Genomic DNA, 18,367 nt, shown 5'->3' with positions numbered 1-18,367 from the left:
GTGAGATGAGTTGCTGCAGGCATAGCAGTGATCCACAGTGGTTCTTCAGCATATTCCCTCTTGCCCAAAGTCTAAATATATGCAGCAGAGAGAACTTTTGGCTGCTCAGTCAGCTCTAGGCTAGGTGGATACTGAGGCAGATGAATCTAGCAGAAGCATTAAAGCCAAAATCAAGGACTTGCAATATCATTGCTTAATAAATTCATACATTAGAATATTGCAACATTCCTTCGTAAGGTCACTTGAAAATACAGAAAACAACAGCATGCAACAAAGGCTGCCAAGTACAGTGGAACCTCGGTTTATGAACACCTCGGTTTACGAATTTTCAGTTTATGAATGCTGCGGACCCATCTGGAACGGATTAATTCACTTTCCATTACTTTCAATGGGAAAGTTCACTTCAGTTTATGAACGCTTCAGTTTATGAACAGACTTCCGGAACCAGTTACACCCATGCTTCGGGTTAAGTACGCTTCAGGTTGAGTACTCCGCGGACCCGTCTGGAACAGATTAATCCACTTTCCATTACTTTCAATGGGAAAGTTCGCTTCAGTTTATGAACGCTTCAGTTTAAGTACTCCGCGGACCGTCTGGAACAGATTAATCCACTTTCCATTACTTTCAATGGGAAAGTTCGCTTCAGTTTATGAACGCTTCAGTTTAAGTACTCCGCGGACCATCTGGAACAGATTAATCCACTTTCCATTACTTTCAATGGGAAAGTTCGCTTCAGTTTATGAACAGACTTCCGGAACCAATTGTGTTCATAAACCGAGGTACCACTGTAGTATAAACCACTTTTTCTAGCAAATCAGTATGGAAGCAATCTTTGTTGTACATCTTTTCATAAACACACTTGAGAAGTTGGTGTTTTGTTTATTCCTATATTTGTTGCTACAGGACACTAATAGATATTTTAACACTACATTAGGAACCTGGTTTTCTTTTTCCTGTGGTGATCAATCATAGTCTTTTTTTGCTTTTGAAGTATAAATTGCATGCATTGCAATAACATTAATTAATTGAAAAGTAAGGTTGAATGAGCACACTTCCACACCATCTGGAAACCTCTAACCTAAATAATAAATCCTGGAGTAAGATAGTAAATACATGTAAGCAGTTGGAAGCTCACTTTTAGATAGGCTTTGGTATATACTTTGCATTATTTTAATTCTAATCTGATTTTAATTGGACTTCTGTATATGCTTGCCCTTTGTTGTTAACTGCCTCACGCCCTTGCAGTGGGGTAGGCAAGCAGTTTAAAATGAAATGAAATGATTGTCTGTTGGAACACGAAGCCTGCCCGGGGGGAACATAACATCAAGGTTAAACCCGGTTTTGTTTATGCTGCAGTGTTGTTTGACATGGCAAAGCACCTGCTAGCCTTGCCCAATATGTGCTAAACGCTGTACAGTCCCATCGTTGGGGATTTGCAAAGCTGAAGCACAAAGAGTGATTGTTACCAAATAAGCTGTAGTCACACAGTTCTACCAATAGCCTTAGGAGGGTTGGTTACCATGGAATCCACCATCTGTTCCCTCCTCACTGGAATGTGATTATCCTTGCTGTGTTGGGAACTGGGAAAAGCAGGGGAGTGTGTGCTGCCTGCAATTATCTGCAATGGAGTGTGTTAATGGAAGGCTTGGATTAGTGTGCCGGAGAACGACGCAAGAAGGGATGTTTTAAAAAAAAAATCTCGAAAGCATAAACGATTTCTCACCAAGAGTGAATTCAGTTCATAAAAGGTAAGCACTAAATGCACGGTGCTATTGTTTTCATTGATGCCAATGTGGCTTATGATATTGATATTTATCAATGAGCTCTTATTGTCAGCCATACTTTCTATAGATGCTGATCAGCAAGAGGGTGTGTGTGTGTGTGTTTGTTTCTGTATGGCGGAGAGCAAGAAAATGGGGGAGGGGGCAAAGCTCTATTGTCTTATTTTTCAGTGGCTTTATTTTATGGCTTTATTTTTTAAAAGGAGAAAGTCTTGACAAACGTCACTTGAATTTGCTTTTAGATACTGTTACCTAATGTACATTACATTGCGTTTCTGCAATAGCATTCTGAGGGACATGGCAGATAGGCAAGCTGCATTTCATTGAATAATGATATCAACATGATTGCTATTTAAAGATTTTTGTCTTTTAGGTATCTGCTAATTTCTATGGTACTGTTATGGAACAGAATAGATAATGTGGTTTTGGTGTGGGGTATTTGTGCAGATGATGCAGGAAATAGCAATGACTGGGCAGGAGGGAGGCTCATTTCTCTTCAAACCTCATGGACTCGCCCCATTAGACATTATTGTCTAGAGACTTTTTTTGAACAAGTTTTCAGGGTGTGTGTGCATGAAGGAAACAATGTGCTGTGTCTTAATAAAAGCAAAAGCTGGAGCAACGTGGGAAAGTGTCATTCATTTCCTAATGCTTTTTTAGAAAAATGGTATGGTTGGTGATGGTTTTTATTATAATTATTTTTGTGTGTGTGGTTTATGTCAAATGCATGGTTAATGTTTTTGTGTACAAACAAGATATATTCTTTATACCTTTGAACAAAGGTACAAGCATTATTGTACCAAAAAAATACTGAGATCAGCATTGCTTGTGTTAGGGTACCTGCGCCCCTCCACCACTTTGGAGCTCATATGCTACAGTCATGGACTACAATATTTATTTTATATGTGAGGATGGAGTAGCTTAGGCACCTTTTAATTAAGCTCTGCCTGTCTTTTAATTCAAGCAATACGTCTGTCTGTTCGTGTGCTTCACATGTTAGTAGGTCAGTGTCTGGGAGGAACAGGAAAATGGTTCATGAATCACCAGGCTGGGAAGCAGAAATGGGGGAGGTATCAGATGTTTCATCGTTAAATTTTTGTTTCATTTGCTAAAAAAGAATATATGCATTTCACAGTCACAGCAAATCCTAGTCTTGTATGAAAGTGATGTGAGCCTGACTTAGTTTAGAGGCTGCCCCCTTGATAGGCCCCCCTTTCAATCTGTGGGTAGTCAAGGGTGGCCTTTTTCATAAAGCTCTCTGAGTAACAGCCACAGAAATCCCTCCCCAGAGAGGTTCAGCAGAGCCCAAGCTCAGGAGCAACACACAACATCTTCTAATGCAGTGAATACGTATGAGCAGGAGTTTTGAGTTTAGTTCTCATGGGATACGTTGATTTTTAAGGTGCATTGCATTATATTTTACATTTTTACATGCAGCACTTTCTACTGAAACTGGGCCTCCCTCATTGCTGTGACCTCATGATGCTCTTCCTTAAATTTCTGTCTGTTCCCAAATGCAGCAGGAGCTCATTGCCCTTACCTTCAGAACTCTCTGTGGCTTTCCTGATATAACTTGTGACCTTCTCTTCTCCCATCCAAACACCCATCACCGTCTAATGGTCTATTGCTTTCTCAAAAGACTCCAACCTTCCTCCCTTGTCCATTCTATGCTTGGAACTGCCTCCACGAACACCTGTGTGGCACCACTTCTTTCAGATTCTTAGCCCAGCTCACTTTTTCCATGAACCCTTTGCCACCAGCTCCTTTATTCCCATGCCCTGCTATAACTTGACCTATAATTATAATCTGAAGCACTGAACTGAAACAATCACATACTGCTTTCATGTTACTTTATCACCTCTGCTGTTTCTCCTGTGTTGAGTTTTTGATGGTAACCTCCTTAGGCCCGGGACCTGGCCTGTGGTTTTCTACAGAGCAACTGTGCACATTGATAGGGCTATGTTAAACAAATAATTCAATATGTTAGATGCTATGGGTTTATGTAGTGGTATATGGCACACAAATGCATGTTGACTCGGAAGTAAGTCTCTCAGTTACTCAGAAGTAAGCTGGAGAAGAGTTGTGGCTCAGTGGCAGAGCATCTGCTTTGCACACAGAAGACCCCAGGTTCAATCCCTGGCGTCTCCGGGTAGAGCTGGGCCCTGGGAAAGAAACCCTGAAGATGTTGTTTTCTGTGATAGCGTGTTGATTTCACATGTGATTGGTACCTAGCTAATTTGATTCTGGCATTTGTTTTTATGAAACTCCAACTGTACTGCCACATCTGCAGGGTTGTACACAAGGCAGCTGTAATTTGCACACTTGTGGTAGTCCCTTTTCTTGGTACCACTGTTACACAGATTGTAGTGATTGCGGTGCAGAACCCATATGGAGATGCCAGTACCCATTTAATGTAGGCTTTTCCTAGCTGATAACTTGGATGCATGATCTGCTTGCTCCAAATATTCTCATGCTGAGCATCCACAGCAAGAAACATGAGCCTAGAATGAGCAGGAATTAATGCTATGCCATCACTTTAAAAATCTAGTTGTTAGAAAGAAAAAGTCCTGGAGGTCTAACCTGTGTAGCTCAAAAGTCTGTATGCTGCATTCTGAAATGCTGTTGGTCCTAAGTTTTGTATTTTTCTAGCTTGATGAACTTTGTTCTAATGGAACTAATTTTCCAAATGGTAATGTTTATACTTGTGTGATAGGTGTCCCAGCTGGTTGCTCTTTACCCTGATCATAGCCTTTACATCTGCCATTCAGGCAACTCACTTTAGGCAATTCATCTTTCCCTCTGGCGATTCAGAACAAGTACCTTTATTAATGCTGTTCTACAAGGTTACAAAAGACGTCAAAAATGAATCCTGATTTTATTTCTATAGAAGCAGAAGCACTGTCCTATTTCTTTTGTCATATCAGAAACATAACATAACATGCTTAATGTGTGTTTCTGCTCTCATATGGAAGGAGTAGTTGGTTGAAAGGAAGTCTGACATCGAGTAATTGAGTTTGACTAAATGTATAGAGTCAAAATGAATGGCAAATAAAACTGACCCAATTGTTTCCCAGAAACAGAGAAGGCTTTCTGCTTTTCCCTTTGACACATTATTCTGGAATGCTGTTGGGCATGACTTAGATTCATCTACTGCATTCAGGCTCTTGCCCTGCAGAGTTTAATTTTTTTGTTACATTTTCAAGGTTTTAATTTAAAACATATTGCTAAAAGCTTGTGGGATTTTGTTTTCAAAGGAGCCTCTCTGACTCAAGGTTAAAGCTATTAGTCAGTTTGAAAAGGCATAACTTGTAGAAAGAAAGTAAGTAAGTAAGTAAGAAGGAAGGAAGGAAGGAAGGAAGGAAGGAAGGAAGGAAGGAAGGAAGGAAGGAAGGAAAGAAGGAAGGAAAGAAGACTTACAAGCCATGCCTTCAACTTCTGAACAGCATTCCATGTTGGAGGGGAAATGAGCTGACATGGTTTTTGCCATTTCTGGGCAATCTAAAAAATCACAGAGATAATATGATTTGTACTTTTGCAAGCTAAGGTAAAATTCTGATGTTTCTCCTCTTTTCTTCAATTCCTTGCAAATTGGGAATTGTGGTGACTTAGCACTAGTAGAAAGTGCTTACATTCAGTTTGGGGCAATGTGTTTTGCCTGCCCAAAACTTGTGCTAGTTTATGATCTTTCCACCTAGTGCAGTGCCACCATTAGATGCATCCTATTTTCTTTTAGAAGTGTGAAAACGGTAAGATGATATTTTGAACAATCAGTGGCTAAACCAGAAAAAAACCCAATAAAATTGCCTGCAAAATGGTGAAGGAATCAGTTTTTCAGGGAGGTGTAATTTCCTATTTCTGGGTGTAGTTTTAAGGTGCCTCTCAAGCAGATGGACCAATGGTTTGACTCTGTATAAGGCAGCCTCCAATGTTCTGTAAAAGACTGCTTGTCTACTGCAGATCTTCCTCTGTTAATGCACAGTTGAGCTAGGGAGTACTGTACAGTGGTAACTTGGGTTAAGAACTTAATTCGTTCTGGAGGTCTGTTCTTAACCTGAAACTGTTCTTAACCTGAGGTACCACTTTAGATAATGGGGCCTTCTGCCGCCGCACAATTATTCTTCTCATCCTGAAGTAGAGTTCTTAACCCAAGGTACTATTTCTGGGTTAGCAGAGTCTGTAACCTGAAGCATCTGTAACCTGAAGCGTCAATAACCTGAGGTACCACTGTATTCACACCAGGTTCTTGTGAGACGTATGACACTTGACCTAGAACATGATCCAAAATATTCAAGAAATCCATGCCACATGCAAAAAAATTCCTTGGCACACAAGCTAATGTGGAAAAGGTTCCTAAAGGCAGAAAGCTAGTACTCCGCAGTTCTGTGTACAGTCATACCTCTGATCCCAAACACCTTGCGAGTTGAACATTTTAGCTCCAAAATGCCACAAACCCGGCAGTGAGTGTTCCAGTTTGCGAACTTTCTTTGGAATCCGACTCGGCTTCCGATTGGTTGCAGGAGCTATCTGCAGCCAATCGGAAGCCGCACCTTGGTTTCTGAATGCTTTGGAAGTTGAACGGACTTCTGGAACGGATTCTGTTCAACTTCTGAGGTACCACTGTACCTTGATATTGCATACACTTGAGTTTTCCTTGTTGGCTTAAGTTTTCTAGAGCTGCTTTGTTCCTGGACAAATCAGTTCACACTCAACTTTAGAAATAAGCACTGCATATTTCTGTTTGTGGGGAAAGTCAACTAATCCAGCAAAGTGGTATATTAGTTGCTTCTGATTTCTTCACAGCTAGTTGTTACAGTTATATTCTGCTGCTAGCCAGGATTTTGCTTTATTGATCAACATAATCACACATGACAGGATGAAGCTGCTGTCCAGCATGCTGACAGCTTCTAGGAGCCACAGGTGAGAGCTGAGTGGGGACCAAAGCCTTCACCAACCTAGCAGATACCACATTGGTGGTCCTATGGGGCATTCTGTCCCAAATGGACACTGGTAGGCTGCTGAGGGCAGCGAACCCACCACCTGAAGCAGTGACAATTTCCCCCCTCTGATCACCTCCTCCTTAAAATGTTAAGGCTACCTGCATCTGCAAACTCTAATCCTGTAGCTTATTCTAGCCTTTATGTGAAAGCTATTATCTGCATATTGATCTGTTTTTCATGTCACTTGTCCAGATGATTTAATTCTATAATATGTGAGAACATGTTCACAGCAGTCAGATCCCAGGTTGTTGTTTTTTTGTTGCTGGGGAAATGCAATGCTGCATCAGAATCTTAACATTTCATTTGAACACGTCGACCCAGGGCATGATGAAGGTGACCTCTCTCTACTTGTTGTCTCCAACAACTGGAAATGATATTTTTACCTCTTTCCATTTCAAGTTATATTTTATTTATTATAGCTAACAAGTGGTTAGTGCAACAAAATATTGCAGTATGGACAGCTCTTGTTCAGTGTTCCAGCCCAACTGTGTTATATTTTAGGATATTGCATTCCTTCCACTTAGCATGCTCAATCCTCATTAGGCTATGTTTCTCCTTGCCCTTAACTTATGGAATCATTTTGTCTATGTACAGGTAGGAGAACCGAGTTCACATTCACTGTTACAAACTATAGGACAGCCCATTAGCAATACATTCTGAATTTGTCTAGTCATCATATTTTGTATCAATTGCATACATCACTTACATGTAGTGTGAAGTAATATTTCCTTCTGTTTGACCCGAACCTAATAAAAGTCTTTCTCTTTCTGTTTTTTATAATATAAACCCAGTCTCCATCAAAATTAGCTATAAAACAGGATAAACAGGATAGGAATCAACAGACAGTTTTCACAACGGAGGGAAGTAAATAGTGGGGTCCCTCAAGCTATCTGCATGTGGACCATTTGCCGTACAACTTGTTCATAATAATAATAATAATAATAATAATAATAATAATAATAATAATAATAATTTATTATTTATACCCCGCCCATCTGGCCGGGTTCCCCCAGCCACTCTGGGCGGCTTCCCAAAAAACAGAAATTCTAAAATACAGAAATCCATCAAACATTAAAAGCTTCCCTAAACAGGGCTGCCTTGAGATGCCTTCTAAAGGTCTGGTAATTGTTCTCTTTGACCTCTAGTGGGAGGGCATTCCACAGGGTGGGTGCCACTACCGAGAAGGCCCTCTGCCTGGTTCCCTGTAACTTGGCTTCTCGTAATGAGGGAACCGCCAGAAGGCCCTCGGAGCTGGACCTCAGTGTCCGGGCAGAACGATGGGGGTGGAGACGCTCCTTCAGGTATACCGGACCGAGGCCGTTTAGGGCTTTAAATGTCAACACCAACACTTTGAATTGTGCTTGGAAACGTACTGGGAGCCAATGTAGGTCTTTTAGGACCGGTGTTATGTGATCTCGGCGGCCGCTCCCAGTCACCAGTCTAGCTGCCGCATTCTGGATTAGTTGTAGTTTCCGGGTCACCTTCAAAGGTAGCCCCACGTAGAGCGCATTGCAGTAGTCCAAGCGAGAGATAACTAGAGCATGCACCACTCTGGAGAGACAGTCAGTGGGCAGGTAGGGACTCAGCCTGCGTACCAGATGGAGCTGATAAACAGCTGCCCTGGACACGGAGTTGACCTGTGCCTCCATGGACAGCTGTGAGTCTAAAATGACTCCCAGGCTGCGCACCTGGTCTTTCAGGGGCACAGTTACCCCATTCAGGACCAGAGAGTCCTCCACACCCGCCCGCCTCCTGTCCCCCACAAACAGTACTTCTGTCTTGTCAGGATTCAACCTCAATCTGTTAGCCGCCATCCATCCTCCAACCGCCTCCAAGCACTCACACAGGACCTTCACCGCCTTCACTGGTTCTGATTTAAAAGAGAGGTAGAGCTGGGTATCATCAGCATACTGATGGACACCCAGCCCAAACCTCTTGATGATCTCTCCCAGCGGCTGCATATAGATGTTAAAAAGCATGGGGGAGAGGACAGAACCCTGAGGCACCCCACAAGTGAGAGCCCAGGGGTCTGAACACTCATCCCCCACCACCACTTTCTGAACACGGCCCAGGAGGAAGGAGCGGAACCACTGCATGACAGTGCCCCCAGCTCCCAAGCCCTCTAGACGGTCCAGAAGGATGTTATGGTCGATGGTGTCAAAAGCCGCTGAGAGATCCAGCAGAACAAGGAAACAGCTCTTACCTTTGTCCCTAGCCCGCCGGAGATCATCGACCAGTGCGACCAAGGCAGTTTCAGTCCCATGATGAGGCCTGAATCCTGACTGGAAGGGATCCAAATGGTCCGCTTCTTCCAGGCGTGCCTGGAGTTGTTCCGCAACCACTCGCTCAATCACCTTGCCCAAGAATGGAAGATTTGAGACTGGGCGATAGTTGGCCACATTGGCCGGATCTAAAGATGGTTTTTTAAGAAGCGGTTTAATAACCGCCTCTTTCAGCGGGTCTGGGAAGGCTCCCTCAAGGAGAGAAGCATTTACCAACCCGCGAAGCCCATCGCCCAGCCCTTCCTGGCTAGCTTTTATAAGCCAGGATGGGCAAGGATCAAGGAGACAGGTAGTTGGTTTCATTCGTCTAAGCAGCCTGTCCACATCCTCGGAGGTAACAGATTGAAATTGATCCCACAAAACTTGACTAGACAGGACTCTAGCACTCCCCCGCCCTGGCCCTGCTCCCACGGTGGAGTCTACCTCTTCCCGAATCTGAGCGACTTTATCTGCAAAAAACTTTGCAAAATCATTGCAGGAGATCATGTGGCCCGTACTGGGCCCGGATGGAGCAGGTGGTTCCGCTAAATTGTGAACCACCTGGAAGAGTCTCCTGCTGCTGTTTTCTGCAGATGCGAAGAAGGTCCTCTTCGCCGTCGCCATTGCCACTTGGTAGACTCGAAGTTGAGCTCTAGCCCGTGTCCGGTCTGATTCAAAATGAGTTTTCCGCCACCGGCGCTCTAGCCGTCTCAACGACTGTTTCATTGCCCTCAGCGCCGGGGAAAACCACGGGGCTGTCCGGGCTCCATGCAATCTGAGAGGGCGTTTCGGAGCCAGACAGTCAATAGCGCTGGTTAACTCCGCATTCCAGCGGGTCACCAGGGAATCAGCTGAAAGGCCATCGACATGGGATAAAACATCCCCTACCACTCTTTGGAAGCCAATACATAAATTTACTACTGTCAGGGGCAAGGTAGCCAAGCTTGCAGATGACCTGAAAATAGTGTGCCGTCGTATACAGATTGTGAAGAAGTCAAAAATCATATTCCCAAATTGCATGATTAGGCAATTGGGTGGCTGATGGGGTTTATGGATGAGGCTGGTTGTCCACTTGCCATTTGAAAAGCAGCCAGACTCAAATGGTTTGGAAATGTAAAAGCTCTTTAATGACAGTCAATGAAAGATGGGGTACAAGTGGTATTGTCTTGGGGTTGCACTGGGAGGGAGTGATGTCCACTGGGAGGGAGTGATGTCCACTGGTGGGATTTTTCATTTTATTATCTAGTGTTCTTGCTCAGCTGTTCTCCTTTCACAGAATTGGGGAGAACAAATGGAAGAAATACCAAGTTATGACTTTACCTTATCATGACTTCAAATACAAGCTCTTTCAGCTTTACTTGTCAGTTAGGAGGGACCTAGGAGTGTTAAGACCTCCTAGCAATAATGGTAAGAGGGGTGCCATTGATTTTTCTGGTGGTGGGCCTGATCTGGCCTCTAGGCTGTGGGTTCACCATTTAGAAGTGCTAAGGCGTGGGGGGCTTTATTTCTGGCCCTGCAGATGTCATTGGATGCCAACTCCCATCAGCCCCAGCCAGCATGACCAATCGCTGCAAATTATGTGAGTTGTATTCCAGAAACTCCTAGTGTGCCACAGGATAACCACCTGTTAGTCGTATGCGATCTTTGATGGCCATTGAGTCACCATGAATTGCCTTTGAATTGTTTCACTGACATATTGTTTTCTCTTTAATCTTGGAGACAATATCCTCTGCTTTTATCCAAAGGTTTTTTGCTTTGCCTCTGTCACAACCCTTGATCATATATTTTGATTGTGACCCTGAGGGGCATCAGTAACCTGTAAGCTGCTTTGGGATCCTTGTTCAGCTGAAGAGCAGGACAGAAATGTTTTAAATAAATGAAAATTTTTGAGATTGATGGGAATTCAAGGAACTCTTTTTGAGATAGACTTTTTATGCGAGGGGCATTTCATACAGTACGGAGACTTTTCTTGGCAAGCTGCCGATACATTCCATGACAGGCTGATGTTCCTCTTTCAGATACATTGTGGTATCTAGTTTGGACAGAGGCTTCTTTATCTTGGAAACTACTACAACATACATACAACATAAAAGTTTGAAAATTGTGGTCGCAATGAGGCCTTCCCTATCCCTAGTGGGAGCCAGAAGATCTATCCAGGCCATCTGATAATAGAAGCCAGTATTCCTACATGGCCCTTGTGGGCAATGCTTTGCTGCTACTTACAGAAAGCCCTTTTTGTTTTGATCCAGAATAGAGCCGTTGCTTATCTCGCAAGTCTCTTTTCCCTACAGACTGACCGCTTGTATGAAATAAGCATTGCTTTGCCCTCATTTGGTCTGAAAATGCTGGAGCCTTGCCATAAAACCCTCCGTCTGCCTATATACAGATGCTTTTGTAAATGGAACATGCTTTCTGCTGTACAGGCGATGGCCATTTTGCACATTGTTTTTGTTCCCGGTCCCTGAGTGCATAGGCTGAGCGCATATAAACACACCCCACCCTGTTCCAACCCTGTTTTGCCTTCTTCCAGGTCCAAAAGGACCCACACGTCAATTGGACGTGCCTAAAATGGTTGCCGCCTGTATGCTACAACTGTTTGCTGGTTAGTTTTTCTGTAGTTCTTGGCAACTCTTCTCTTTTGGACAAGTGTTCATACTTTTTGAGATTGGGTAGGGAGTCTGTACTCCCTGTCCCCCACCTTACCCAGAGATAAAGGAAAAACTCCATTTATCTATATAGTGGCGAACTGGAAGAAAAGTCCCAAACACCTCTGACTTAAACTCGCTTAAACTTTCTAACGTTTGGTGGGTCGATAAATTTATCTGACCACTCCTGCTGAGAAAGAACTTCATTACACACTGTTTATTGACTAGTATAGTGTTTGCTGCCAATAACTAATAGTGAAAACGTCAGAAATCATTATTCAATTCTATGTGTGTATGTTTTCGTTTCCAAGGGGCGTTCTAAAGAAAAATTGCAAAACATTCCAGGAGCCACCTGGGCTGTGATGGATTGAATCTGGAACCTGCTGCATGCAATGTTCTTCTGCTTCTTTTAATTAAAACTGGTGTTGCATCAAAGAAACCAGAGAAATGTTAATGTGGAGAGCAATTTAAATGGTGACACATAACCTTTAAAATGGGGAACTATTAAGCTTGCATGAATACATTTTCATTCCTTATTATAGTACTACTCTAGAAGCAAAGCCTATATATATATATATATATATATATATATATATATATATATATATAATGCCCTTTAGCTTGATGCCTCAGTGATTCAGCGTTATTGTATCAGTTAAAATGGGTCACCATCAATTAATAAATGTTGATGGTTTTATCCATTGTAGTACAAATAACTGTACAGTGGTACCTCGGTTTATGAACACAATTGGTTCCGGAAGTCTGTTCATAAACTGAAGCGTTCATAAACTGAAGTGAACTTTCCCATTGAAAGTAATAGAAAGTGGGTTAATCCGTTCCAGACGGGTCCACGGAGTACTCAACCTGAAGCGTACTTAACCCGAAGCATGGGTGCAATTGGTTCCGGAAGTCTGTTCATAAACTGAAGCGTTCATAAACTGAATCGAACTTTCCCATTGAAAGTAATGGAAAGTGAATTAATCCATTCCAGATGGGTCCACGGCGTTCATAAACCGAAAATTCATAAACCGAGGTGTTCATAAACCGAGGTTCCACTGTAGTGATAAAAGCTTAAAATACTTAACATTTGTTTATGGCTTTCAAATACATCAACTTCAGTAGTTGTAATCCTTACAACAACCTCGTAAGGCGGGGGGGGGGGACCTTTCTTGCAACATGAGGCAAATTCTGAGAAGGATCTATCCCATGGGGCAAATCTGATGGGTGTCAGTCACAGTATCATTATGACATTATATGATTGGCAGGTGGATTGCCCCACCCGCCTGTCAATTCCCTTGCCGGGTTTCCAAGCACTCACTGAGGGGGAAACAGACTTCATTTTCATGCTTCTTGCAGCAGTCGTGAGAGAGGGGCGCAGAAGGAAAAGTTTCTGTTCTTCCCTTCATGCTTCTCTCTCTTGTCCTTGAGGAAGAGGAAGAGAAAGGAGAGCAAGGAGCAGAACAAGAGTGAGCACTCTTTCTCTTACTTTCCAGGTTTTCTCTCTCTCTCTCTCTCTCTCTCTCTCTCTCTCTCTCTCTCTCTCTCTCTCTCCCCTGCTCCCCAGGAAGCAGAAGAAGCAACTTAGGCTGGTGGCTGTGGAGGATTTGGGGTGGGGGAAGAATGGTTCCACAGGGTGGAGAAAACCCATTCAGGAGGGGCTGCTATGCAAATTCCATCCAATTTTGCTAAGACATTAAAAAGTTATAGACGCTACCCTTTGAAAAGCAAAGCAAAGCACACCCACACCCACACCCACACCCCAAGCTTTAAAGGTGCCTCTCCTCCCCCACCTGTAACCACATCTCTGGAGTGACTGCTATGCCTGGGAATTTCATCCACTTTTGCCAAATTTGGGGCAGGAAGTCTGTAGTCATTGAAGAAAATCCTCATAATAATGGGAGGCTTTGCTGTTGTAAATGGGAATTTGGCTTTAGATTATGCCACATTGAGCAGCCTCAGAAGCAGTTTGTAAACAAGGGATCTGTGGTGGAGGTGGGGGACACATGGGAAGAACTGAATCTGCATATTGCATACTCCATACTGTCTTCACTACAAAGTAGCAAATACAGTCATACCTCGGGTTGCGAACGTGATCTGTGTGGGAGGCACGTTCGCACCCCGCAGCGTTCTCAGCCTGAAGCGCCATGTCTGCGCACACATGTGACGCGCTTCTGCGCATGCCATTTTGTGTTTTTGCGCATGCGCGAGCGCCGAAACCCGGAAGTAACCCGTTCCAGTACTTCCAGGTTCGGCACGGTCCACAACCCGAAAATGTGCAACCTGCAGTGTTCGTAACCCGAGGTATGAATGTACATTGATTATTGGGCTTTTAAAATTCTGTTAAATTCTGTTAATAATAGAAAGGAGTATAGGCGTAACCACTGCACCAACAATGAACTTTCTTATCTTAATGGGCACAACGGAAATTATTGTAGTTTGATCTCTGATCACCACATTGGCATCTTTACAATAGGAATGTGTGAATATACTATTACCATTTCAAAGTGGAGGGATTTGAGCTTTGCCTGCTAGGCGCTTGAACAGCTTTATTTCATTGACCTTGGTTAGTCTAAACACGGCTAAGTACAAAATCAGTTGTAGACTTTTTGGATTAGATTAATGAGATGGTCAGCACTGTATCTCCCTTAATCTCTCATGTATCCCCTTATCTTTTTAATCATCCACGGATAAAGCAGTTGATCTCTTAACTTTCCTTTTAGAAAACTGAGGTTTCTAGGAATGATAGACCAAGCTTTTAATTGAGAGTTGAAATTGTTTTCACATAAGCCTGTGCCATCTTTTATATTGAAGACTTTTACTTTCCCTGACTATGGCATGGGTTTGTAATAGCATACCTGAAATGTGTTTCATATGGTATGGCTGTGCCCCTTAATTTCACCTTGTTGCTTCAACCTAAAAATGCCAATATGTAGACTTTATGTTTATTTGAAAAAGTTGGTCTTTGATTTCAAAATTACCCCATTGTTATGCCAAGCCCACTTCCAGTGTTGACAAGTTTCGGGGATGTGTTTGCTTACCTGGTTTTAGTTTCCTTTGGAAGAACGTCTCTGGTAGCTTACGGTATTTTACAATATTTATTTGCAAATATAAAGTCTGAGTGCAATGAAAAGGCATAGCTAAACAGGCACCTTGAGTTCAGCACTTGTAGATTAGCCTAGAAGAGACAGCAAGCTGATTTGGGGCTATGATAGTTTACAGAGCCCCAAGTCAACTTTCTATGCCTCTCAGTCAGTCCTTTTCTCATTATTATTTTTTTAAAAAACCACAGTTTTTGTTGTCTTGAGCTCCCATTGCTCGGTCCCAGCTCCTGCCAACCTAGCAGTTCTAAAGCACGTCAAAGTGCATGTAGATAAATAGGAACCGCTACAGTGGGAAGGTAAACGGCGTTTCCGTGTGCTACTCTGGTTTACCAGAAGCGGCTTTGTCATGCTGGCCACATGACCTGGAAGCTGTACGTCGGCTCCCTTGGCCAATAATGCGAGATGAGTGCCGCAACCCCGGAGTTGGTCACGACTGGACCTAATGGTCAGGGGTCCCTTTACCTTTATCACACATAAACCTCCATAGTTTTTAGTTGTTTCAGGTATACCCTGTGGTGGAAAGTTTGAAGACCCCTGTTTAATGTAATTCAAATGCTCAGAACACTTGAAACACATTGGCATGGTTGCAAAGCACCCTTGTGTGAGAGAGGGAGGACCCCAGGTACATTGGAGGAGGAGCCAGGTGCCTGTGGTTGCCTGCTTTGCAGTGGGACAGCACCCACCACATTGTCCAGCAGTCTCCCTGCCTGAGCCGACCAAGCTGGTCTTGGGGGCAGTGTTGATTTGAGGGGAATTCAAGATCCATGCCAAGGTGACTGGATCAGAACTTTATGGCTGCCATGATGGACCATGGTGATGTGCCTGGAAGCGAATGTGGCCCTCAGATTGAAAAAGGTACCCCACCTTTAGCTTAGCATTGCATCCCAAACCAGACTTGTGGTTGGTTACATCCGAACCAAGGTTTGTGGTTTGTCTTACTTCAAACAAACTATGACTTTGAGGCAAGATTTGTTCTGGAGAATGCAAACAGTAGGCTTGCACAGCAGAAATGGTGCTACATTCATACTCCTAAAGTAGACCTCTTGGAAAGAGGGTAGACTCCCGCCTCCTTTTAAAAAAAGTGAAACCACTTTTAAAGTGGAGGCTAGATGGCTGCTTATCCGGGACCTGAGTTGCTATAACATGAGACTCTTAATTTCAGGGTCATGGATTTGAGCCCCACCTTGGAGGGGAAAAAACCCTGCATTGCGGGAGTTGAACTAGATAACGCCTGTGGCCGCTTCCGACTCTACAATTATTATTTTTTTGAGACCTCTTCCAAATCAGTTTCTATGATTTCTAGCAATAAGTAGACAGCTATGAATATCCATGTTAAATCAAAGCCCACAGGGCAATAATTTTGGCTTTACAGTATCACACTTGCTAGGTGTTGTTGTTGTTGTTGTTGTTGTTGTTGTTGTTGTTGTTGTTGTTGTTGTTTTGTGGCAAAACTACAACAGCTAGAAAATTTTGTTTTCATTTTTTAAAAATGAAACTTGCTGAGCCTAGAGATGACCAAAATTATTCGTGGGCCAGTGGTTTGGCTATTTTGTAAGTAGTTTTATCTTTGCTCATGTGTATCTAAATGCTACTCTGTTTTTATCTAAATGTAGTGTATAAGAGGGTTTTCCTTTCTGTTCACCACAATCTATACTTGAGTGCATTTCTTAATAATTAGTATATAACCACAACTCTTAGTTCCCTTTTGATTTGGTTTTTTTTTTTAAAAAAAAAAAGTCCCCCCCCCCCCAGTTCACCTCCAATAAGCAGCTGAAATGTTTGCTCATTCTGGGAAGTTGTTGCAGGCAAAATAACCGCAAGTTTAGGAGGCAAAAAAGAAACTGCTGGCCAGCTTGTGGAAAGAGCTGTTATTGCATTTAAACTCTGTGACAGAGTTCAGAGTTTTTAAGCAGCTGAGGCACTAGATGAAAACGGCCTTTGTAGTTTACAGAGTGCTTTTCTCCAGCAGTTTGAAAGTTACATAAGTTGAGCTTCCCTGTTAACTCTTTTAGCTGGAATGAAACCTTGTGCTCCCCCCACCTCCACCCCCACCTTCTTACTCGTTTGCATGTTTGCCGATACACACTCTGCAGTACAAAAACGGCTGTGCCTCAAGGGACCGTGGGTCTGGTCATGACTCTCCCCGTTGAAGTGTAAACTTCCAGTGTGTAATGATTTTAGAACTCCTCCTAGATGTGGTCAGCAAAGCTCGCAGCTAAGGAGTATGTGAACCTATCATGTGATCCTTGCTCATAGCGAAACTGATTCTCTGCACACTTAACAGCACTAGATTGACGAGTGTGTGTGTATCTGCATACATGACTGCCATGTCATCTGATCCAGGTAAAGGGTTTTATTCTGGTTTTGTTGCTGCTGCTGCTATTTTTTTTGTGTTTACCAAAGTTGCCCTAATCCACATTCTTTCTTCATGTGTGCATGCACTTCCGATAGTTTTAAGCATACCCGGATTCAGGAAAAACGTAGCTGTGTGTTTGAAAATCTAAACTTTCACTAATGTTGCATGTGTGTAATACTTGTGGAATGCCTTTTCTCTCTCTAGCCCCCCGCCCTTTCTTAGTTTCAGTTTGTATTATTAGTTGGGAAAACACAATGTCCGGTTAGTATAGCATGCATAATAACTGTGTTTTGGCTCTCTTCTGTTGTTTTAACGTGCTTGGAAGTTTTCTTGAGCAATTATTGAATGGATGGTTAAGTGATTTCTCTTTCCGGTTTACTTCTTGAGGTGACAGCCTGGAAATTCTCTGTTTACAGTCAAATCATTCCTAGTTCCTGTTCCTATAAATCATTAGTGATAGCACTGAGAGATCCATTACCTCTCTCATTTGTAAAATAGCTGTCCTTCCTGGAATGTTAAGAAACAGCTTTCCCTTTAATATACTGTATATCGTTTGACACAGCAACAGTTATCTGTGAATTTTGTGGTGCTAGTGTGAATTAAAATGCATGTTTGGTTTGTTACAACTCCCCCAGAAATGCTCATTTCCTTTGAGCACTTAATATTATATCTTCACTTGTGTACATTTATGCTTTTTAGGGGCAGATAGGTGTTGAAGGGAATGAAAGTCTGGATAGTTTTAGGGGCTCTTGGTTCACTGCTTACCTTTTTTACTCAGTGTATAAATAGTTGCGTTAAAATTATTTTGGCTTTGTGGAAATGAAGAATCTGCAGAAATCAGTGCAAGAAGACACTTAAATATTATGTTGTTAAAAGTAATGATGTCATCAAGGTCTGGAAATACAGTGGTACCTCAGGTTACAGATGCTTCAGGTTACAGACACTTCAGGTTACAGACTTCACTAATCCAGAAATAGTACCTCACGTTAAGAACTTTGCTTCAGGATGAGAACAGAAATCGCACAGTGGTGGCGCGGTGGCCCCATTAGCTAAAGTGGTACCTCAGGTTAAGAACAGTTTCAGGTTAAGAACGGACCTCCAGAACGAATTAAGACAAGTTCTTTACCCAAAGTACTATTGTAATAGATTGGTTGCCCAGATATATTTGGAGAAGAACTTCCTTGCCCTAAAATTCTTCTGGTGCTTACAATTAAACATGAAACTTT

The 18,367-nt window shown here is 42.7% G+C and overlaps 1 protein-coding gene across 14 annotated transcripts in view; it reads left to right on the top strand.

Annotated features, from left to right (window-relative positions):
- FGD4 (FYVE, RhoGEF and PH domain containing 4) overlaps positions 1–18,367 on the top strand; it is a 125,463-nt gene that overhangs the window by 42,189 nt on the left and 64,907 nt on the right. The window contains exon 1 of one of the 14 annotated variants that reach the window (XM_060279946.1): positions 16,536–17,128. The exons of the other annotated variants lie outside the window; for them this stretch is intronic. Within the exon in view, the coding sequence (XP_060135929.1) occupies positions 17,104–17,128 (25 nt within the window). The 5' untranslated portion in view covers positions 16,536–17,103. Of the gene's footprint in view, positions 1–16,535; positions 17,129–18,367 lie in introns of those variants that run through there. 14 annotated transcript variants of the gene reach the window in all.

This window comes from Zootoca vivipara, chromosome 10, assembly GCF_963506605.1.
Source record: "Zootoca vivipara chromosome 10, rZooViv1.1, whole genome shotgun sequence".
Classification (NCBI taxonomy): domain Eukaryota; kingdom Metazoa; phylum Chordata; class Lepidosauria; order Squamata; family Lacertidae; genus Zootoca; species Zootoca vivipara.
Note: the sequence above shows the minus strand (reverse complement) of the source record. Positions and strands in the feature narration are given on the sequence as shown.